General features: G+C 39.0%; 1 protein-coding gene and 1 pseudogene across 1 annotated transcript; both read right to left on the bottom strand.

Annotated features, from left to right (window-relative positions):
- Positions 1 to 7,185: 7,185 nt before the first annotated feature.
- LOC131012771 (pentatricopeptide repeat-containing protein At1g62670, mitochondrial-like) lies at positions 7,186 to 20,003 on the bottom strand (annotated as a pseudogene).
- A 3,197-nt stretch (positions 20,004 to 23,200) lies between these two features.
- Positions 23,201 to 25,474, bottom strand: LOC131012730 (pentatricopeptide repeat-containing protein At1g12620-like). The gene is made up of 2 exons (XM_057940726.1): positions 23,801 to 25,474; positions 23,201 to 23,561 (listed from the first exon to the last, which is right to left on the bottom strand). The coding sequence occupies exon 1, from the start codon at positions 25,402 to 25,404 to the stop codon at positions 23,824 to 23,826; it is 1,581 nt and encodes a 526-aa protein (XP_057796709.1). The 5' UTR covers positions 25,405 to 25,474; the 3' UTR covers positions 23,201 to 23,561; positions 23,801 to 23,823.

Below are 25,474 nucleotides of genomic sequence, written 5' to 3'. Positions count from 1 at the left end.
TTATAAAACAAAATTATTTTATAATAGGTATAAACATATATCTATATATATTTTAAAATTAAATTAAAAAAAAAACTCAAACTTTGAGAGGGGACTCTAGCCCCCCTAGCCCCGTCCCTGACTTAAGGAATATGACATTTTAAATTTTTACTCATTTCTGATGATTACTTTAGCTCCATATGCGAAAGGTTTATCAAACTACTCATGAACTGTAATATTGCTATTGCGGTAATCTTTGATTCGTTTGAATAAATTGCTAATTGTTTTTCTTTCCAAGAATTTTAGGCAGGAAAGAAATTTAAATACGTGGCTTTTGGGCTTAAAGTGAAATGTGCATGTCATTTCACGTGGTACTAGTATTTGTCATGATATACGACAAACTTCTTCATATGAATTGCAATGAGTAGTAATTAATAAATAATAGTATTATTCCACAATTTGCACCTCAAGATAAGGTTTTACTATTGAATATATCTCGTGTGCGTTGGAAAGTAGCATCACTGAAATAATAATTTTTATAATAATATTACAACTTTCCAATTTATATTGTTTGTCAATTGCAATTGCAACTAGAGCTGGCAAAATGGGCGGCCCGGCCCGGCCCGACCTTGCCCAACAGGCTTTTGAGATTTATCGGGCTGGGTTGGGCTGTCAATTTTCAGGCCCAGCCCAACCTCGACTGAGCTACTGGGCGGTCGGGCCAAACCCGCCCAATGATTTAATTTTTTTTCACTAAATTTTGTTTTTTTTACAAAAATTTAAATAAACTAAAATAAATCCAAATCATATATAGACAAAATTAAAATTAAAAATAGAATATTTAATTAAAATTATGTGAACGATTGTACACTCATCTGTCTACTGGTCAATTTGTTTCCAATTGTTGACACAGTCGTCTTTCAATTTCATTGCTAGATAGCTTAGGAATTAAATTAGTAATTTTTTTAGTAAAACTGGACTTGCAATGGCAGAATAATACTATCATCCTAAAAATGATGTTGTGATCACTCTAATTGGATTTCCTCATTTGGTTTGTGCCATGAGCTATTAATAGCTAGTTATTCAAACATCTGCAAACAATTGGTGTTATAAGATTTTATTTTCTGACATTTCTTGGTATTTTCTTAGGTAGCATATGGCATTATGGCTGTTTTTTGCCTGTAAATAAAAGTCACCGAGAACTAGACCTATTTATTTAGCATAAAGATGGGAAAAAAATAGTGGATCTAGAAAAGCAAGAGGCGATCTGCTCTCGGCTAAAGCTGGAAATGCTTCACCCGCTGCGTGTTCTTATCACAAATCGAGGGCCAGACGTCGAGCTTTTGGTAGCTAATCCGACAGAATTAGTATATTAAAATTAAAAATAGAATATTTAATTAAAATTAAATTAATAAAAATATATTTTAAAAATTCAATCGGGCGGGCTTTTTAGCCCGAAAACCCCGGACTTTTTAGCCCCGGGCCCGATCAACGGGCTGATTGGGTGGGCTTTTTAGGTCTGAATTTTTTTGGGCCTACATTTTGTACAACCCAGCCCAGCCCTAAATACGGGTGGGCCGGGCCAGGCCCGTTTTGCCAGCTCTAATTGCAACCCAACGACAGGCTTGAACTAATCTGAAACAGCCGTTGTGGTCCCATCCCGGTGGCAAAAGTTTCTTTTTTTAATTTCGTTAATTTATTAAGGTTGTATCCGCAAAACCCCAAATTTGGGCAGACAAACACTATGCAATTAATCAAACCTTAAACATATACTCCATCCATTCCACGAATCTTGACACGTATTTTTTTTTAGGCCGTCCCACGAATCTTGACACATTTCCAAATAAGGTAGTAATATATAATTATTATTTTTTCTCTCCTACTTTATCACTTTTATACTTTATTACATACACACTTAAAACACTAATCTATAACTCCTTAATTCCCGTGCCGAAACCAAACGTGTCGAGATTCGTGGGACGGAAATGGTAATATAGTGTAATGAATATATGAGAAAGATGATTGAATGCGACATGAAGTTATTCATGTAGCTATAGAACTCAATTATTATATCGAGCTAATGATATAAAAATAACTATTTTGGTAAATTGAAAGGTCTCGTTAGATAGAGTTGATAAGCCAAGATAGCAAGCTCTGACTACTTGTTTGGTAGCTTAGATATGTTAAATGGTACTTGAAGTGTTTGTCGGTTGTTACAGTTACAACTGATACGTTCTAATACAACATGTAGTGAATCCACAATTTTTAAATTGGGGATTCAAAAAATAATTACATGATATCAACGTAAAAAAATATTTACTATTAAAAATAATACATCTCGAAATGTAAAAGATATTTAATGCGGTGAGATTGAAACAGAGAAAATATTACTACCTCCGTCCCCAAAATAAGTTCCTCATTGGGGACGGCACAGGTTTTAAGGAAAAGTGATAAAGTGTATTGATAGTAGAGAAAAATATATTATAATTAGTATTGAGAATAGTGAAAATGTGAAAAAGTGTTATAATTAGTATTGGAAGTTGTGAAAAAGTGAAAAGTAAGAATAAATAAAGTATTATTAGTGGTAGGGTAGTTGTCCAAAAATGGAAAGAAAGAAAGAGGAACTTATTTGGGGGACGGAGGGAGTATTTTGCTAACTTAAGACAAAGAGTGTTTAGCTAAGTTTATTTTAAAAGAGCTTATAAGCTCAAGATGTAGTTTTTAAGAGCTTATAAGTTGTCAAAGTATTTGGATAATTAAGCTTATAAATAATAATAAAAATATTAACAGAATTACGATTTTATCCCCATAGCCCTAAACTAAAGGGGGGTACGTATATGAAGAAGATTCAAAAAAGAAAATTTGTTCAGGGAAAAATATATACTGAAATTTGAGTTGAACAAGAAATCTTTAATAATAATCTCATTGATACTGCTGCAACTAAAAAACAAGGGGAAAAAGCAATTTTATGCCGACTCAAATGTGAAATTTATGTGGATTTCTGCCCATATTTTAGTTTCGTACTCCCTCCGTCCCAAACGAAATGTCTTGTTTTTCTTTTTGGACTGTCCCAAACAAAATGTCATGTTTTCTTTTTTGGCAATACACTCTCTCTATACTTAATATTTAAATAATTTCCACCAACTCACTTTATCTACTTTATGCACATTTCTTAATCTCCGTGCCAAAAAGAAATAGGACATTTCGTTTGGGACGGAGGGAGTAGTAATTGTGATGTTGCTACTATATATATACAATGCTTTGGGATTCTAAATATGTAATTTTGTATTGAATTGGATGGTTGGAATTCAATCGACCTTGTGAATTCTAACATTCATTGATGAGATATTGGTGACTGGCTAGGGTTGCAATAAATGATTTTTGTACAAATTGTGGCCATCTAATTTGTGAGAAAACTTGGATGTGTTTGCAATTAATACATTAAAATACAAATTGTGGCCATCTAATTGTGGCCATCTATATTTGGTTCTTCAGTTATCTCATGAAATACATTAATATCTCTTGAAACACAATTATTGACTGAGTGCATGATCAAAATTTTCATTATCTCAACTTTCGATGTCCTAGACGATTTGATTTATTGAAGAAATGAAATCATATTTGTAGATTGTATTGTTTGTATATTATAATATTAAAAGTAAATTTATTGATGCCTATGATAGAAGCAGCAAATATATTATCTCATTGACCTTTGATTCAACTCCATCGTAGAAGTTATTTGTTCAAATTTTGGGGCTATGATGATTTCAGACGCTACAAGGCTAAAATAGTGATTTTATAAATATTCTTATTATTATTTTTTATTTAGTGATGCTATTAATAGAATTACCCTTAGGATGTGTTTGCTTTTTATCCCTCTAAATGGAGGGATAAGAAAAATTTATGTCTTTAAATGTTTCCTTTCTTATCCCACATTTTACACAAAAGAGAAGTTCACCATTTTTCCTTCCTTATTTTCACTTAAAGGAAGGATAATATTATCCCTCCAAATGAGACATTTAAAGGCATAAATTTTTATTATCCCTCATTTTCTCATCCGTCAAAGTGAACGCACCCTAAAAAGATTAATCTCAAGTCCAAACAGCAAAGCCGCCATACATAGGTTTGAATTATTTTTGATAGAATAAAGATCTGCAAGGCAGATTTGTGCTGACATTAGAAAGGGAAAGCATGAAACGTTCATTCTATAATACCCCAACGGACGGTCGGGGGACCTCGAAGCAGGGGCGGATTCAGAATTTGTCGATAGGGAGAGCTAACCTTGAAGGTATTAAGTGGGGGTTCGGGTCGGTAGCCCCCGAGCCAAAATTTTCGGACAATCCGTACAATTCATTTTTATGTTCAAGTAGAATTTTAATAGACTTAGGATTAAAATTCGATCACCTACTATAATAGATAATTATTCTCTTTCTATTGATTCAATAACATATACATTAAAAGCATATAAAAAACTACCGCTATATGATTTTAAAAAAATTAATCTAGCTTCTACAAGAATAAACTTATTTTTATTAGTATATTGAAAGATATTTTTATCTTTTTTGAAAGCTAGACTGTGTTAAGACTGAACTATATAGAAATTAGGCTAAATATATTTAATATATATAAGACAAAATTTTGGGCTTGCACTGGGCTGGAGCCCAGTGTAGCTCCCATGTAGATCCGCCCATGCCTCGAAGGTCTAGATGTATATGAAACGTTCATTCTTACGTTGAGAACCGCCATCACAAGCGGTGTGCCAGACATCATAGACAAACATATCAACACCCTGAGCTATCTATTTTTTGCTTCTTAATTATTTAAATTTATAAGGATATTTTAGTAATTTAATATATGGATATTTGATGTAGATAATTAACTATCTATTTATATCTAAAATTCTACAAAATTATGATAAGATTAATTTCTCTATTTTACTTACACACACGTATTTAGAATAGGTTTAAATGAGATTTTAAAAAAAAATAAGAACAAAGAATAATTCTCATCAGTCCTTCGATCATGATGATTTACAAGGTGAATATTAATTTAAACCTCAAACTAGCTAGTAGTATATATGATAAGTGATGTGCTCAAGTTTATTAATTTAGTATCAAGTCGAAATCTGAACTTTGTTTATCGAATCTTTGAGGCTCTCTAACTTAATACGAACATTTCAAAATTTATATTTTTATTCAACATATTGATTATTTTCTTTTGAAAATAAATTATTTCATTCAAAATAATAAAAATATTAATTATTTTATTATAACAAATAGAGTTAATTAGAGATTTAGAGAATTGAGACTTTTCACGAGCTTATCATGGATGCATCCACGAGATCGTTAGTACAATATATGCATATCCACGAGATCAAGATTTAAACCCTTTCAAATAAAAGGCAAACGCATTTATGAAATAAGAAAAAGAGTAAAATTTTGAAGTAACCAAAATGAAGCATAAAACACAATTTATGGCCACACATTGAAAAAACACAAATTTTGGCCATTTTTATTGATTTGGACGTTTTTACCCTTAATAAGGCGGACCGGGTAGGATCAGGCACGCGGGTCGCGTGCCGGGTCGGGTTAGGCACTTATGGCACTATTAGTGCCATAAGTGCCAAGATTTTACTTTGGTTTTATTTTGGATTTTCGTTGGCACTTATGTCACTATTAGTGCCATAAGTGCCAACGGAATTCCAAAATAAAACCAAGTAAAATAATCATTTTGGGCAACGATCAGATCAGATCCACCGCCGCCGCCTCATCAGACCAGATCAGTCGCCGCCACGCGCTGGAGAGAGAGAGAGGGAGATGAGAAAGAGATAGGAGAGAGCGGCAGCTGCTGGAGAGAGAGAGAGAGGATCTCCTCCACCACCGCCGCGAGAGCTCCAACGAATTCTCCAAGCTCGGCGCCGCAGCCGCGCAGCCGCTGGAGAGAGAGAGAGAGGGAGATGAGAAAGAGAGAGGAGCCGCTGGAGCAGAGAGAGGGAGATGAGAAAGAGAGAGGAGCCGCTGGAGAGAGAGAGAGGGAGATGAAAAAGAGAGAGGAGAGAGAGAGAAGGGTAGAATAGTCATGACATACAAAAAATGGCTAAAATTCATGTTTTTTCAAATGGTGGACAAAATTTGATGTTGTATGTTGAATAAGGCCATTCGGCCCTATTCTTTCTAAGAAAAAAACACATACTAGCTTAATTCTATAGACAAAAATATTCAGATCTATATCTCAACAACAAGAAAATGAAAAATTATTAACCCAATTTTAACAAATTTATGAGCAGCCAACTAAATAAAAATAATAACAAAAACTCAGCAGCCAGCGCCTCATTAATCCACATTCTCTCTTTTTCTCAAGTAACATTATTCCATATTCTCTTCCCTTCCTACTCAAATAACAGAGAGTATCTATATTAAATTTTAGAAATTTACAACAAAGATGAAAGGCTAAATCGATATTTAAGAAAACAAAAAAACTTTCAATCTTACAATTGGTTACAAAACATCCTCAAGCTCATCAAATTTCCTATATTTTTTGCACAACAAATCTACCAATGTATTAAAAGTGATCAAAACAAAAACTGATAAACAGAATTTCCTATTTCGACTGATAAACAGTATTTCACCTCATTCCATCTAACCTAAAGCTGCACGAGCCATTAAAGAAGATCACCAGCAGCTCGACTCTTCCGGTTCCTGCACAGCTCGTTCACACGGCTAAACAACGCACCAATCTCACCAACTAAAACAAGCCATTTCAAGCATATAAAGAATCAAACTCAGGTTTGCAGCTCCGAGACAGCTGAAAATCCTCGCCCTGCAGTGGAAACGCATCAGATATTGGATAGTCTTCTCGATTTGCTTCATGTCAACTCTCTGGGAGTGATAGAGATACTTATTAAGAAGATCTCTGTGCAGATTCTCCTCAGCAGTCCACGCCCTCGTCCAGACTGCCCAAGGAGTTAAGCTCGCCCCCGTCTCAATCCCTCACGCCATCCAAGGCGTTGAGCATTGTCTGGCACGTCAACTCAAGTCGTAAACATTTCCAAGAATACTAGCCCTTCACCACAACATTTTTTTGTAAACGTACAAAAGCATTTGCAATATACCAACATCGCACAACCCTTGAATAATCCAAATGTTAGAGACAAAAGAAAAGCAGAGAGTAGATTGAGACCCCTCTCTACGGATAACTCACACTCACCTCAAGCTCGAGAGAAGAAGCAGCAGGGACTCAATGAGATCAACTGCACCTCTCTCGGAGCATGCTGTCATACGGTTGCCAGAGGCTGACGCAACGTCCTCCAACGTCTCCAGTACTCATCCGTGGAAATTGCTCCACCTAATCACAAATTCCACAATGAGTGCTGCTGAGGATGGTTATATTCATCAACATCTCCACTTATGCTTTGATCTCACGTATACAAACTCCAACATAGAGCATTCACTTGTCAATTTTGAGCACAAATTTTCTTAACAATCTCTTGCAATTTCTCATCTTTACCTTCTCTTATTCTTAGTTCCTGAAGCAAAGCAGAAATGATCTCCGAATTAACCTTGAACCCTCTCCTGCACATCTCCTCCAAGAAAGGAATCGCCTCACACATCTTACTGCTCTTCAAAAGATTCCACACTATAATGTTGAAGGTCACGCCATCAGGCGCGCAGCCACTCTTCTCCATCTCCTGCATCAACCTCTTCGCCTCCCCTTCCCGCTTGTTGCGGTACAGGGAGTCGAGTATCATGTTGCAGATTTGTGTGTGCGGATTTAAGTTGTTGGAATGGAGATGGTTGAAGAGCCTTATAGCATCATCAAGTCTTCCGCCCTTGCACAAGCCATTGATCAGAACACCATATGTTACAATATCAGGATTCACACCTTTCGCCTCCATGACCCTCAAAAATGCAAACGCCTCATTAATCCAACGGATCCTACACAAGCCATCTAACAAGATGGTGTAGGTGTGCATATCCGGATGCAGCTTCTGAGCTTCCATATACTCGAAAAGCTTTGATACACCAGTTGGGCTAAACTTAGAAGAGCCCAATACCACAAGAGAGGAAGAGCAAGCCCAATTGAAGAGAGACCCGAAGCCCACACGCATGAGGAAGTTACCAGCCCACTTTGAGGATTTTGTCTTGAAATAGACGTTGAGCACCTGGTTCTTAAAAACCCTAGGTCCCCACCTTTCTGTTAGGATTGTGCAGTAGCAGCAGGAAGATGCTATTGGCTTGTAGTGAATAAATAGCAGATATTGTACCGAGAATGAATTAATGAATGAAGATATTTGTTCCCTATCTCTTTCCTTCTTATTTTAGTTGGAGTTTGGCTCACTCTAAGTAGTCTACAACTGCGATCAGAAATGGAGCACTTCTCATCGTTGTCGGAGTCGTTTTTATAGCTTATTTGGCACTGATGACACTGACGATCCTCCTGAACTTCCGTCTCCAGAGGCTGAACACACGGTGGACGAATCCAATGACCCAGAAGTGGGTGGCGATATTTCTTCGTTCAACACTTTGTCGGGGATGGGTCGCCCTCGTTCCCTCCACCTTCGTGGTCATATTCACCGACAGGAGGTCCGTGTGTTGGTTGACAGTGGGAGCACGCATAACTTCTTGCAGCCGACTGTTGCCCAATCTCTCAAACTCGACACTCGAGTTGTTTATCCCTTTCGAGTCTATGTGGGAAATGGTGATTACATCGTTTGCGATCGCATTTTTCCGGCGGTCACGATTGATCTTCAAGGCCATGCTGCAACGGTGGATCTTCACCTCTTGAAAATCGCCGGTCCGACGGTCGTTCTCGGCATCCAATGGTTGCAAACGTTGGGGCCCGTTACCCACGATTATGTCGCGCAAACCATGAGTTTCACATTGGCCGGCGTCAGCACATCACTGGTTGGAGATCCTGCGTTGGACTTACAACCCATTTCATTCACTCAACTGCAGGCAACTGTTCACAAAAATGAAGTGGGTTTTATTTGGGCCCTATGCATCCGGCCTATTTCAACTTTAGCTCGGCCCGCCACTCCACATCAATTTACTATTCCAGATGCTACACCACCGGGCCTTCACCCTTTGCTCTTAGAATTTCAGCACCTCTTCGCCCCGCCGACCAGCTTACCGCCTCACCGGAACGTCGACCACCGTATACATCTCAAGCAGAACACGGATCCGGTCAATGTCAGGCCCTACCGCTATCCACAGTTTCAAAAATAGGAAATGGAAAAGCTTGTAGTAGAGATGCTCTCGCAGGGGACCATCCGTCCGAGCCAATCACCATTCTCTTCACCGGTCCTTCTCATGCGTAAGAAGGATGGCACGTTCCGCTTCTGTGTTGACTACCGCGCACTTAACGCAGTCACCGTGCGAGACAACTTTCCCATACCCACCATCGATGAACTCCTTGATAATTTGGGTAAGGCAACAATCTTCACCAAACTTGATTTGCACGCCGGATATCATCAAATTCGGGTACACCACCGGGATATAGCCAAGACGGCCTTCCGTACCGCCGATGGACACTTTGAATTTCTGGTAATGCCGTTCAGACTGTGTAATGCACCCGCCACTTTCCAAGCTACGATGAATCAACTCTTCACGCACTTCCTTCATAAGTTTGTGGTGGTGTTTTTCGATGACATCTTGATTTATAGCCCAAGCTTGGAAACGCATGAGATTCACCTCCGGACTGTGTTGGAGTATCTGCACACTCACAAGTTTGTGCTCAAGGCTTCAAAGTGTGTGTTTGGGCAGTCAACCGTAGCTTACCTCGGCCATATCGTGTCCGAAGGTCGCGTTCTTGCCGACCCGGAGAAAATTGAAGCTATGCAATCGTGGCCTACACCCCACAACGCGAAGCAACTACGAGGATTTTTGGGGCTTACCGGGTATTACCGCCGCTTTTTCCGCCACTACGCAGGTATCGCTGCCCCTCTTACTGATTTACTTCGCATTAATGCTTTCAATTGGACCTCAGAGGCTGAGGTCACATTTCATAAGCTAAAAGAAGCTTTATCGACCACTCCTGTTCTACGTTTGCCCAATTTTTCTATGGAGTTTGTGGTAGAGTCGGATGCTTCCGATGTAGGGATTGGAGGTGTGCTAATGCAGGGAGAACAACCGATTGCATATTTTAGCAAGAAGCTTAGCCCAAGACTACAAGCGGCCTCAACTTACACTAAAGAGTTGCATGCAATTGTCGAAGTTGTTCATAAGTGGCGTCAATATCTCTTGGGGAGATTCTTTGTAATTCAGACTGACCAGAAAAGCATTCGTGAATTGCTCCAACAAACCATCCAGACCCCCGAACAACAGAAGTATGTGCGGAAGCTTCTCGGGTTCCACTTTAGAATCGACTACCGTACCGGCGCGTCTAATCTAGCGGTAGACGCCCTTTCCCGGTGACACGAAAGGACAGTGGAGGACAGGATTGAAGCTGCCCCAGTCGCACAAGTTTACCTCACACAGAGTGTGCCAGTGGCGGATCTCTTGGTTCAACTCCGGCAAGAGAATGTGAATTGTGCAGATTTGCAGGAGCTGCATCGCCGTTTTCTTGACAATCAGCTGAACTCGAACTTTGCGGTGGTGGAAGGCATTCTAACCTTCAAGCATCGGTTTTACATCAGTAGATCATCGACTCTCATCCCTCGTTTATTGCAAGAAGCCCACACTACTCCAATGGCAGGACATGGAGGAGTCAAGAGGACTTTAGTTCGACTCGCCTCCACATTTTATTGGCCTAATATGCATCTAGCGGTGAAGGAGTTTGTGGCTAAGTGTCTCATTTGCCAACAAACTAAATATTCCACACAGAGCCTCTGCCGGTGCCGGCCCATGTTTGGACGGATGTAACGATGGATTTCATCACTGGTCTTCCCCCTAGTCGCGGTTTCACGGTGATTCTAGTTGTGGTGGATCGGCTGACTAAATTTGCTCATTTCGGCGTACTACCCACTGCATTCACGGCTGCTACCACAGCTGCACTCTTTGCCGAGATGGTTGTGAAACTTCATGGGTTCCCGGCCTCTATCATCTCCGATAGGGACCCCATTTTTCTCAGCTCTTTTTGGCAACACCTGTTTAAGCTCAGTGGCACTACTCTTCATCACAGCACGGCTTACCAACCTCAAACCGACGGCCAAACCGAGGTGGTTAATCGGATTTTGGAGCAATATCTGCGCGCATTTGCTCTTGCACGACCAGCTACATGGTCTTCTTATCTGGGTTGGGCTGAGTTCTCCCATAATACTTCATATTGCAGCAGCATTCGAAGAACCCCTTTTAAGGCTCTGTTCGGTCGACGCCCACAAATGCTCCCATGTTACTCTGCTGGCGCCACTTTGATACAAGCCTTGGATGACCTTCTGCAGGAGCGTGACATACTACTTAGTCAGCTGAGAGAGATGCTCCGGCAATCCCAAGACCGCATGGCGCAACAAGCTAATCGCCACCGGCGTGATTTGGAGTTGCACGTGGGGGACAAGATGTTAGTTCGTCTCCAACCATATAGGCAAACCTCTGTTCAAGGCCTCCGTTCGCCTAAGATTGCACAGCGGTACTATGGACCGTTTACTGTCACGGAGAGAGTTGGTCGTGTTGCTTACCGTTTAGCACTTCCGCTGGAGAGTCGCATTCATCCTGTATTTCACATATCCAAGCTCCGGCCATACAAAGGTGATAGTTCAGTGCCGATTTGCAGATTACCCGAGGCAGCCAAAGACTCCGAGCCTATGCAACAACCTCTAGTCATCTGCGGCAAACGGACCGTAATCACCGCGGAGGGACCACAACAACAGGTACTGGTGCAATGGAAAGGAGAGCCACCAGAATGTTCGACGTGGGAAGCTCGAGATCAACTCCATCGATGGTTCCCTGACTTTAACTTTGAGGACAAGGTTATTTTCGATGGAGAGGGGAGTGATACACCAGTTGGGCTAAAATTAGAAGAGCCCAATACCACAAGAGAGGAAGAAGAAGCCCAATTGAAGAGAGACCCGAAGCCCACACGCATGAGGAAGTTACCAGCCCACTTTGAGGATTTTGTCATGAAATAGACATTGAGCACCTGGTTCTTAAAAACCCTAGGTCCCCACCTTTCTGTTAGGATTGTGCAGTAGCAGCAGGAAGATGTTATTGGCTTGTAGTGAATAAATAGCAGATATTGTACCGAGAATGAATTAATGAATGAAGATATTTGTTCCCTATCTCTTTCCTTCTTCTTTTAGTTGGAGTTTGGCTCACTCTAAGTAGTCTACCTAGCTTTATCTTATCAAGCTTCCACCCGTCTAAAAAACTAGTTAGGCGTATTAGTCCGTGCATCATCGTGTTGTACGATACGGTGAAGTGCTTGAGATCTACATGCGAGATTTCATCAAAGAAACACCATGCTTCATCAAGGTTTCCCGCCTTACAGTATCCCTTAATCAAGATATTATAGGTGACTACATCGTGCTTGATTCCCGTCTTTGCCATTGAATCGAAGAGCTCTCTGGCTAGAACTATCTTTCCCGCCTTACAGTATCCCTTAATCAAGATATTATAGGTGACTACATCGTGTTTGATTCCCGTCTTTGTCATTGAATCGAAGAGCTCTCTGGCTCGAACCATCTTGCCCTGCAAGCAATATCCATCTATCAATATATTGCACGTGACAACATCAGGCGAGACTCCCTTCTCCACCATCTCGGATAGCAACTGCAAAGCATCATCAACCATCCCGCGCTTCGACAGCCCTTCCAATAATGTATTATAAATATATAAGTCGGGATGTACATCTTGAGCTTTCATATCCTTGAAAAGCTTTCACCCCTCAACAAATCTATCTTTCCCAAATAATCCATGTATCATGGAGTTATAAGTAACCGCATTATGCTCCACACCTTTACTGGGAATTTCGAGAAAAGAAACCAAGCTTCATCCACGCGCCCCTTCTTGCAATATCCATTTATCAAACTGTTGTAGCTAACAATATTGGGTTTGAGACTGCTAGTGTTGCTTCGTCTGGAACAAAATGTTGTGCAGAGTGTTGGAACAGTACACACAACAATACAGAGTAAACAACAGCAGAAAACTCGATTTGATGCACTGTGTTTAGGAAACACACCAGTGCACACAGAGAAAAATTGCAGCGGAAATAAAAATGGAAGACACAAAGAGATGGAAAAAAAATCTTCAAGTTATAATTTATAACTTGAAGACGCCTTATGGCAAAATGACTAAATGGAGAATGAACACTCACGTTCAATACCTTTACAAGACTCTAGGTATTTGAACATTAGACACTCTCATTAACAAACGAAAACTGGATTCAAGAGCTATACTCCGAAATCCGACGAAATCAATGAATGCTATAAACGATGTTATCCTAACACTCTAAACATCATTCGTACACAGATCACTGAAATGACTAGATTTTGATCTTCAGACTTCGTGATCTGAACTGAGACTTCTCCTTGATATATATAGGCATCTCAATCTTGCTTCCCAAGGCTTGAAGTCGTGGCTTTGATCATGGATGAAGTGGCCGTTTGATAGTTGTTGGATTTAGTCCACTTCTCCCTTGATTTTAAGAGCTGCCAACAAGCTCCTCTCTTTTCTCTCTCTTTATCTCCACTTCCTCCTTTTTAGCAACTGAAACTCTTTCCCTTAATACCTTCGTTTACAGCTTCAAATCACAAGTCTTGACTAGGTCAGTTTCCTATCAACCAAAGACGTGAAGAAAGAGCAAAACAATAACAAATTAAGCATTTGTGAGTTTAATTTGGAGTTAGAAAAATAACTCCAACAAACTCCCCCTTTTTGCCTTTCTTCACAAAACACATACACTCCCCCTTGCTGTAAACTCCCCCTGCATACATACTCTCTGCAAAACAACGGTGAAGAAAGCGCAAAACAAAAACGATAATGTTGGAGTACATGTGAGCATAACACACACGTTAACGCACACTAACAAACTCCCCCTTTTTGCCTTTCTTCACAAAACCAAACAAGATCTCCCATTTTCTTCGAGCTCCCCCTGCACAAGCAATTACTAACACAGCAGTTGTCTAAACATGCAGGGAACACAAGGCAGCAGATTAATACCATAAAAAAACAAACAGAAACCCATCAAAAAAACAAGATCAGAGTAAGAAGATCCATCAAATTCAACTGCCACAAAGTTCCGCCTATCTCATGAAAAGATCTCATCCTGCCTTGGTCATTTTGCCTGTTCCCTGCATCTGCTGCAACATCACTTTCTACTCCCCATTTTTGGGAAGAAAGAGACTCGACAAAGTTCTTCCTTGCTTTGAATTGGTAGAGTTCCATATCGTCAACGTGTTGCAAGACGATTGAAGAATTGCAACTGGCACTGTGATCATAGCATCTGCCGCAACACTAAAAACAGCTTGAGAAGTTCAAAGGTTCTCTACGTCAAACAAAGATGATGATGAAGAGTGATGAAGATGATGTGATTGCATGGCACTACATATAGAGAAAAACAAATCCAAACACTCAAAAAACAAAATCGTTGAAATATATCTTCATCACAGTTTCAAAATTTAGGATTAGAACTTAAGGAAACCAAGATAGAGATATGCACAAATCAAAAATCATGGAAAGCTTCAAGATTCACAAAAAACCGTGGATAGAGAGAGAGATCCCAAAAAAAATCGGACACTGGTAACTTTCCAAACGTTACAGATTTTACGCCTAATGTGATTTACCATGTTACCATAACATCCACTAACACATATCTCAGCTTTTCATAATTCACACATACAAGCACAGTACCAAGTAAAATTCACTCATTTGTAGTGACATAAAGTGCATCGTCGCAGCGAACGTCGTGCCCCTAGTCTAAACTTGTGAAAGCAATCGAGGATGACCATTTTGTAAGGTAGCATCGTCGCAGCGAATGCCGTGCCCCCCAAACTACTTTGGTTTTTTCTGTGCTTTGAATAAATTATACACACACATATGCTGAGTTAGTGTAGAGGAACATGTTATAGTAACAGAGACCATCACACAGGCAAAAACACGTTGCATCCAAAAGAATAGTCACTTTACACATGATGCAACAAATAAACCCTCTTTATTTAACCACGAAAGCAAAGGCCAAGAGACCTTCTTAATGTGGTAAATCTCTCAAAATCCAAGGGTTTCATAAAAATATCCACAATTTGATTTTTGATTTGAACAAAGTCTAGCTTAATTACCTCTTGTTCCACCAAATCGTGAATAAAGTGATGTCGGATTTCAATGTGTTTGGTTCTTGAGTGTTGAACCAGATTTTTCAAGATATTAGTTGCACTGATGATATCATAGTACACCATCATCTCATCGCACATCACACCATAATTCAAAAACAATCTAATCGACTCAATCCGTGCCACAGGTGTGAACGTATCATCGAAATCCACCCATTCATCTTGAGTATAGCCCTGAGCAACCAACCGGGCTTTGTTCCTCACGATCGTTCCACATTCATTGAATTTGTTCTTGAATATCCACTTTGTGTCGATCACATTCCTGTCAGTAGGTCTACGAACCAAATACCAAACATCACTCCGAACAAATTGATTTAACTCATCTTGCATGGCTAATACCCAAAACTCATCACGTAATGCTTCTTTAACATTTTTAGGTTCAAGTTTTGAGACAAAACACATAAAATCAGGCAAAAACGTGCAAATAGAAGATAAGCAAATCATTTTTCGGTAATCTAATGGTGCTCTACCTCGTGTCTTCACACCGTCACTCACATTACCTATCACTTGAGAGACTGGATGATTTTTGCTAATTCTTCGAGAAGGCTCACATTTCTCACTCCCTCTTTGAACATCTGCTACCATATCTTTTTCGTTGTCACTTTGATCTTCAGGGATCTGTGATGTGGTGGCTTCTGTTGTCTCAGCATTTTCTGTTGCATTACGTGATGTGGTGGCTTCTGTTGCCTCAGCATCTCCTGTTGCATATGTCGAAGGGACTAATGCTTCTATCACTTGATATTCCATATCCTTCTCATCTGTAACACTACTCAAATCATCAAATACCACATTGACAGATTCTTGAACCGTTTGGCTTCTCAAGTTAAAAACCCGAAAGGCTTGACTATTCAAGGAATACCCTAGAAAAATACCTTTATCACATTTATCATCAAATTTTGTGAGGTATTCTCTGTCATTTAGTATGTAACACACACAACCAAAAACATGGAAGTATTTGAGATTTGGTTTCTTACCCCGCAATATCTCATACAGAGTTTTGAACGTACCTGGTCTGATGTTAACCCGATTGTTAATATGGCATGCTGTGTTCACAGCCTCTGCCCAGAAACGTTTTGACAAGTTCTTCGAGGTTAGCATCACTCTTGCCATTTCCATCAGTGTCTAGTTTTTTCGTTCAATCACTCCATTTTGTTGTGGCGTCTTGGGAGCTGAAAACTCTTGAAATACTCCTTTCTTTTCACAAAACTTTGACAATGACGCATTCTCAAACTCACAGCCATGATCAGATCTTATTCTTGAAATTCTCACACCACACATATTAGCAATTCGTGTAAACCAGATTTTAAAAACGTCAAAGGTTTCGTATTTCTCACGTAGGAAGAATGTCCATGTGTATCTTGAGAAATCGTCAACCAAAACATATACATACCGTTTTCCTCCAATGCTTTCGATTTCAACTGGACCTACCAAATCCATATGAATCAGCTCGAAGCACCTTGTTGTGCCGAAATGTTGTTCAATATGCTGGATCACACTGTGAGTAGCATGAACTTGCTTTTCTTTTTGGCAGCTCTCACACATAATTTTTCCCTTTTGTGTGATTTTGGGAAGTCCACGAACTGCTTCCATCTTCGATAGCCTGTCAAGATTTTTAAAGTTAGTATGTCCTAATCGTTGATGCCACAACATGCTATCGTCTACTTGTGCCTTGTTGCATTTTGGTTCATCAGCTAAATAACAATTATCAACCGACCTTTGACCCTTCATAATACAACAATTTTGACTATCATACACTTCACAATAATCTTTGTTGAACTTAACATGCAAATTATCATCGCATAATTGGCTTATACTAATGAGATTTGCCATAATCCCTTTAACATGAAACACATTCTTGAGAGTAGGTAGTTCAGGCACATTTAAAATACCTTTACCGATGATCTTACCTTTCGATCCTCCACCAAAAGAGACATATCCTCCGTCACATACCTGATATTTACTCAAGAGCGCATTGTCGCCTGTCATGTGATGGGAACATCCGCTGTCGAAGTACCACGAGCCTGAAATGTTAGTCTTAAAAGCAGCAAACACAACATTACATTTCATCTCATCCTTCCTTACCCATCTCATCACATTCCTCCTTACCTTCTGTGATCTTTTCTTCATCTTAGCTTTAGATTTCTTCGCATTAACAAAGATCCTCTTCTCGTCGTTGAATTTCCTAAAACAAAACGGTTGTATGTGACCAATTTTAAAGCAATAATGGCATACATACCTTTTTCTCCATTTTTGTTTCTGCTCTATGGGAGTTCCTTCAACCACAAACTTCTTCCCATGGGTTGATTTCACTTTTGTTTTCCCAGGTGTGGGGTTAACAGCGGGCGCGGCTACGGGCATAGCATTGAATCCTAATCCAGTAGTCTCCATGCTACCTACGGACACAAAATCATCATACCTATGTCGGCTCGAATTCCATTTATCGATGGTAGCTTGAGCTTCGTCCAGCTGGTTGGTGATATGCTCGAGCTTGACTTCCTTTTGAGTAACCAATGCTTCAAGCTTTGCCAAAGATGCTTTTAGCTTGGTGTTCTCGTCCCTTGTACTTTCAAGCTCCTGCCCTTGCTTTTTCCACTTTCCAAGAAGCTTATCGTAAAGCTTTTTTAGCTCTATGACGACATGTATGGCCTCTTCGGTGCTTTCTTCAGTGTCACCTACACAGACATTAAAGCACATAAAATTTGAATAATAATCTGAACCATACCTGTTGGAAATAGGGTCCTCTTCATCATCAAGAATTGGTGATCGCGTAAAACCCAGATTGCCAGGCTCCATGTGGAAGCAACTGTTACGATAACAACGAGGATCACACTCAGTGTGTCGAGTGTTGGCTCTGATGCCACTTGATAGTGTTGCTTCATCTGGAACAAAATATTGTGTAGAGTGTTGGAACAGCACACACAACAACACAGAGTAAACAGCAGCGGAAAACTCGATTTGACGCACTGTGTTTAGGAAACACACCAGTGCACACAGAGAAAAATTGCAGCGGAAATAAAAATGGAAGACACAAAGAGATGAAAAAAATTCTTCAAGTTATAATTTATAACTTGAAGACGCCTTATGGCAAAATGACTAAATGGAGAATGAACACTCACGTTCAATACCTTTACAAGACTCTAGGTATTTGAACATTAGACACTCTCATTAACAAACGAAAACTGGATTCAAGAGCTATACTCCGAAATCCGACGAAATCAATGAATGCTATAAACGATGTTATCCTAACACTCTAAACATCATTCGTACACAGATCACTCAAATGACTAGATTTTGATCTTCAGACTTCGTGATCTGAACTGAGACTTCTCCTTGGTATATATAGGCATCTCAATCTTGCTTCCCAAGGCTTGAAGTCGTGGCTTTGATCATGGATGAAGTGGCCGTTTGATAGTTGTTGGATTTAGTCCACTTCTCCCTTGATTTTAGGAGCTGCCAACAAGCTCCTCTCTTTTCTCTCTCTTTATCTCCACTTCCTCCTTTTTAGCAACTGAAACTCTTCCCCTTAATACCTTCGTTTACAGCTTCAAATCTCAAGTCTTGACTAGGTCAGTTTCCTATCAACCAAAGACGTGAAGAAAGAGCAAAACAATAACAAATTAAGCATTTGTGAGTTTAATTTGGAGTTAGAAAAATAACTCCAACAAACTCCCCCTTTTTGCCTTTCTTCACAAAACACATACACTCCCCCTTGCTGTAAACTCCCCCTGCATACATACTCTCTGCAAAACAACGGTGAAGAAAGCGCAAAACAAAAACGATAATGTTGGAGTACATGTGAGCATAACACACACGTTAACGCACACTAACAGAGACCCCTCTCTACCATGGTATCAAATAGATGTTTTACAAACTCGATTTCACCCCTTCAAACCAAACCCGTCAATAAGCGTATTATACATGACAACATCCGGACAAACATTTTGTTGTCTCATACTTTCTAGCACATTCCAAACCTCTTCCATCTTTCCAATCTTGCAGAATCCATCAATTAACGCACTATAAGCCTTAATGTTGGGACTCCACCCACTACTTTCTAATCTATGAAGCCAATCATGGGCTGCAATGACTTGTCCACCTTTGCACAGCCCATCTATCACGTGCAGAATCATTACATTGCTAGGCACGCAAAGTTTTAAATCCAGAACCTTTTTAAACAAGTTCACGGCTTCGGCCTCTTTCTCAACAAAGAACAACCCTTTAATGAGAGTGCTGATAGTCACAACATTTGGTTCGTAACCGATCTTGAAAAAGATTCCCATTATAGAAAAACCAGAGTATATGTCTTTCAAGAGACAACAACAGTTCACAGCAATAGTCATTGTGTAAACATAACAGGGATACCCATCCTAAGCATTTCATCGAACACATCAAGGGCAAAAGTGTACTGCTCAATCTTTACACTAACACTCATAAGTTTATTATATGCGAGAATAGGAGCCTCCAGCCGCATACTCTTCATTTTTTGAAACAATTCAATAGCATCCTTTAATTCTTTAACACAACTGAAATCGATTCTGGGCCACTTAGGTTGAAAAGCCTTGGAAGAGAAGAGAGAGAACGGAGGAGAGATAATACCTGTTTTATGTGACCATCCACAGAGAAATCTCTTTCCATGAATGAGATCAATTGCAGAAACAGCTGCCCTTCTGCTCATCTTCCTTAATCGTTGAGATTGGATATGAAGAAAGGGATGAATGGAGTTTGCGATTTTACTGCAAAGTTTATGCTGATTTCTTTTGTACTGATTCACCGCCGATTTCTTATAAGTTATAATGTGCTAAAGGCTACCTACATAGATTTTGGGCTTGAAAATGTTTTGAGCTTCAACAATAAGTTGGCCCAATCTTAAATTTTAGGAAATACTTTTATGGCCCATTTTCAAAGTTACTTTAAATTAGGGGCAGCACTTTAAGATCTTGATAAATATCTTTACGGGGTGGACTAAAATAAAAACATATTTTAGAATATAAAATATGAACAATTTTCAGCCCTTACATTATCAAGGTTTTCGATTGATTCCTCGCCTTGTTGGATTAATTCATGGTCTCGAGTTCGAATCTCATAGATAGCAAAAAAAAAAAAATTTGCAGTTCATATATTTACACAACGAGTTCATACGTGTTTTACATAGAATTCATACATTTTAGGTAGTTCGTATTTTATGTGTTAAGAAGTGTTTATACCGTAGGCCCCTTAAGAGTATTAAATATATAAATAAATTTATGCTTGTGATAAGATTTTTAATTTGTTATAAAAAATTATACTCCCTCCGTCCCTAAAATAAGTTCCTCTTTTTCCTTTTTGGGACGTCCCCCAAATAAGTTCCTCTTTCTTTCTTTCCATTTTTGGACAACTACCCCACCACTAATAATACTTTATTTATTCTTACTTTTCACTTTTTCACCACTCTCAATACTAATTATCACACTTTTTCACCTTTTCATCACTCTCAATACTAATTATAACATATTTTTCTCCACTATCAATACACTTTACCATTTTTTCTTAAAACTCGTGCCGTCCCCAAAGAGGAACTTATTTTGGGAACGGAGGGAGTAATATATAATTTTAATTGAAGATGTTATAATCACTCAAAGATTCTTTAATTAATTAAAAGAATTGTTTTTTTTTTTTCATTTGCTATATTTTCTCACAACTCGCATCCATTTTTTTGTTGGTTTCTTTTCTATTTTGATTTTATTTCATTTTTCAGATTTTTATTTATATTTGTTTTTATGCTTTTTTATATACCTAATTTTATAATTATGATAATTTTAATGAACTATAGTGTAGAAAATTATATTGATTCACTTTTAAACTATTTGATGACCCTATACATAAAATTTCGTTAGTATTAATTCTAATATAAATTTGTATGAATGAACAGTTTGTATGCGAATCTCAACCACTCATCCTCCAACTCAAAAAATTGAAGAAAATAATTCAACAAAGAAAGAAAAACAATTGTCGACTCTCGTTACAGCAGAACCGATCACCTACCCACCGTGGGCAGACATAATGTGTTCACCACTTATGTGGCAATCTTAATTAGAGTAAGATAATTTTAATTAGAGTAAGATGCTAATCACAGTATAGATTGTCCAATTAATTGATGATAAAACACACATATTTAGTTAGTCAATATGATTTTTTGACGGTTTTAGCTCAACAAATTATTAATATATTATTCAAATCCAATAGATAGAATTTGTAACAATTTTAGCACAGTTGCTAATAAAAAATGACACTAAACAAATGATTTAGCAACTCAATAAATAGCAACAAACTGGTAGTGATATGGCTAATAGTGTTTAAGCCTTGTAAGTGAAGCTCTAAACACAGCAGCCCAACTGAAGTGCTAAAACCTAATTTCAAACTAGCGATTTCTTATAATGTGCTTATACTTTGCTTTTTAGTAAATAATAACTATTGCTGCTAAATTTTATACATTAATTTTACAAATTTATGGAGATTCCAAATACATTTTATACACACGCAAACATATTTTTTAATGAGCTTTAAATTAAGGGTTAATGCCGTGAAAAATCATGAATTTTGGGCCGATTTTCAAGTTTGCCATGAACTTTTTTTTATCAAAAATTCCCTGAACTTAAGGGGTCGAACAATTTTTCCATGCTTTTTTGCTCCGGTGAAGCTACGAGCTGACGTGTCGCTTACGTGGTAATACCAAGCTGACCTGTCGCCTACGTGGTAATACCGAGCTGATGTGGCACGTACGTGGTAATACCGAGCTGATGTGGCAGAGCAGAGCAGAGTCGACAGAGCAGAGCAGATTCGGCAGAGCTGCCTCTGGCCACTCTGGCAAGGCTTAGTCAGCTCTGGAACCCTTCGTCATCTTTAATTTTAAGCTCGCATCAATCCAGAATTCTCCATCGCTGCCATCCACCGCAGACCTTGCATCATTCCAGAAATTCTTCTTCTCCCCATACCTCCACCGCCGCCGTCCACCACAAACCTCGCGCCGTTCTTCTTCTTCCCCAAACATCCATCGCCGCCGTCGACTTCTTCTCCCTCAAAAAATCTTCTTTTTCCCCAGATCTCACGCCGCCGACCTCACACCTCACTAGGGTTTGCGCCCCCTTTCGCACAGCGCCACCACCCGACCTCACGCCGCCTTTCATCGCTCTGGCGAGATTAAGGAATGAGAGATTTGGGAAACTAGGATTCTGCAAAACTGAGGGCAGGGGCGGTCCGGTGGGCGGCTCTTCGCCGGAGTTCAGAGAGGAGAAGATGGGGGCTAGAATTTGAGGTAAAACGACGTCGTTTTATGCCCAACTAAACGACGTCGTTTTGGTTCCCGTCCGGCGGCGCCATGTCATATTTCAGGTCACTGAAAAGTGCCATGTCAGCACTCAATTTGGGGATTTTTGAAAACCATGGCAAAATTGATCAATTGGTTAAGTTCATGGAAAATTTGATAAAAAAAAATAGTTCATGGAAAGTTTGGAAATCGCACCAAAGTTCATGGTTTTTCACGGCATTAACCATTTAATTAATAAGTAACACATTTTTTCTTATTGAACAATTCCAAGAATACTAGCAACAAATGCATACATAACAATTAAAAAAAAAGCATTAGGTCTTGGATTAGAGTCCCATGTGATGCAGCCTTTGAATTTTTTTATTTAATACTGTTAGTTTATCAAAAAAAAGGTTCAATTCTAGTTTCTATACATATTATAAAAAAATGCATTTAATATTCTTTAAAAAATATAATTCATTGTCTATTTTCGTCCATGGTGGAATGGTTTTGATGTTTTTAGAGTGTTGAATGAGTAAAATGCCATCAATTATAGATTGGATTAATATTTCTTGAGTCAAAAAAATTGGCCCAATATAATTTGGGATGGGCCATGATTTGTTCGGCAGGTCAATATATCTGACTCGAAATTTGCAACAAATTTGGGGTGGGCTAAATCAGTATGAAAAAAATAACTTTCATTCTCACAATAGGTTAGAAAACATTTCAGCCTCATCAAATTTCCTATTTTTGCACAACAAATCTACCAATGTATTAAAAGTGATCAAATCAAAAACTAATAAACAGAATTTCCTATTTCACATCATTCCATCTAACCTTAAACTGCACGAGCCATTGAAAAAAGATCACCAACAGCTCGACTCTTCTGGTTCCTGCACAACTCGTTCATCACGGCTAAACAACGCAACTGGCTCACTGATCTCACCAACTAAAACAAGTCATTTCAAGCATATAAAGAATCAAACTCAGGTTTGCAGCTCTGAGACAGAATCCTTTGGATCTTAGGCTGCACGAATGCTCGCCCTGCAGTAGGAACAAATCAGACAACAATGAGTGCTTTTGAAAACAAACAGTTCTTCAAGTTAGCAAAATAAAAACCAGCAGTTTCAATACAAGTTTTAGTACTCACAAAATTGATGTGAAAAAAAAAGGTGAACAATGTTACTTATACCGTTATGCAAAAAGAATGGTAAGTTGGCTGAAAAAACACACAATAATATTATAATTGCAATGATATTATATCGCTGTCAATTATCACTAACCTCATATATGAAGAAGAAATGGACTATGAAACAATATCCTTTGGGGCGAGGTCATTCATCAATTTGAGAAAGAAATCATCTCCACTCTGTTCACTTGGCACCGAAGAGGTTGGAGAATCTGATGAGAATCCCTTTTGGCGCATTTCTTCCATGAATGATATTGCCTTGTGAAGCTCATTTTGCTTTAGCAAACTCCGGATGATAATGTTGTATGTCACATGATTAGGCTCACAGCCACGGTTTTTCATCTCTACAAGCAAACGTTCTACCTCCTCCATAGATCCTTCTTGACAAAGTGAATAAATGATGATACTGTATGTCCAAACATCAGGTTGCAAACCTTTAGAAGGAATTTGATTGAAAAGATCTCTTGCAACGTTGAGTTTTCCATTTTTGCATAACCCATCAATGAGGGTGCTGTACGTGACTATATCAGGAGTAAATCCTTTCACTTCAATCACGGACAGTAACGAAAGAGCTTCCTCAATCTCTCCATTCCTACAGAGCCCATCCAATAATATACTATAAGTATGCAAGTCGGGATGTACTTGTTCAGCTTCCATATCCTCAAAAAGCTTCCAGCCCTCTACAAATCTGTCTTTCCTTAATAATGCATGTATCATGGTATTATAAGTATGTGCATCATGCTTCAAACCTTTACCCGGAATTTCAAGAAAAAGAAGCCAAGCTTCATCGAGGCTCCCCCTCTTGCAATATCCATTGATTAAGCTACCATAGCTAACAATATTGGGTTTAAGGCCCCTCACTATCATAGAATCAAATAGTTGCTTTGCTCTCTCGGTTTCACCTTTCAAACAAAACCCCTCAATAAGTGCATTATAAGTGAAGACGTTGGGCGCAATACCCTTCCCAACCATCATGGATACGAGTTTGAAAGCATCATCAACCATTCCACCTTTGCAGAATCCATCAATTAACGCACTATAACACCAAACATCGGCTCTCCACCCACTACTTTCTAATCTAAGAAGCCATTCACGGGCTGCAATGACATGTCCAACTTTGCACAACCCATCTATTACATGCAGAATCATAACACCATTTGGCTTGCAAAGATTCAAATGCAGAACCTTTTCGAACAATTTCACAGCTTCGGCCTCCTTATTATCTAAAAATAATCCTTTAATGAGAGTGCCTATAGTCGCGACATTTGGTTCATAACCGATCTTGAAAAAGAATCCCATTATAGAAAAACCAGAGTTCATATCTTTCAAGAGACAACAACAGTTAACCGCAATTGTCATTGTGTACTCATTAACCGGGACACCTATCCTAAGCATTTCATCGAACACATCAAGGGCAAAAGAGTATTGCTCAATCTTTGCAGTAACACTCAAAAGATTGTTGTACATTAGAAAAGAAGGCTTCGGCTGCATACTCTTCATTTTTTGAAACAATTCAATAGCATCGTCAAGCTTTTTAACACAATTGAAATCGATTCTGGGCTGCTTAGGTTGAAAAGCCTTGGAAGAGAAGAGAGAGAATGGAGGAGAGAGAATACCCGATTTATGCGACCATCGATTGAGAAATACTCTTCCATGAATGAGATCGATTGCAGAAACAGCAGCTCTTCTGCTCATCATCCTTAATTGGCGGTGAGATTTAATGTGAAGAAAGGGAGAGTGTTGGGCGGCGCTTGCGAGAAAGAAGGGT

This window comes from Salvia miltiorrhiza, chromosome 2 (assembly GCF_028751815.1).
Source record: "Salvia miltiorrhiza cultivar Shanhuang (shh) chromosome 2, IMPLAD_Smil_shh, whole genome shotgun sequence".
Lineage (NCBI taxonomy): Eukaryota > Viridiplantae > Streptophyta > Magnoliopsida > Lamiales > Lamiaceae > Salvia > Salvia miltiorrhiza.
The sequence above is the reverse complement of the archived record's forward strand: the minus strand, read 5'-3'. Positions and strand labels throughout refer to the sequence as shown.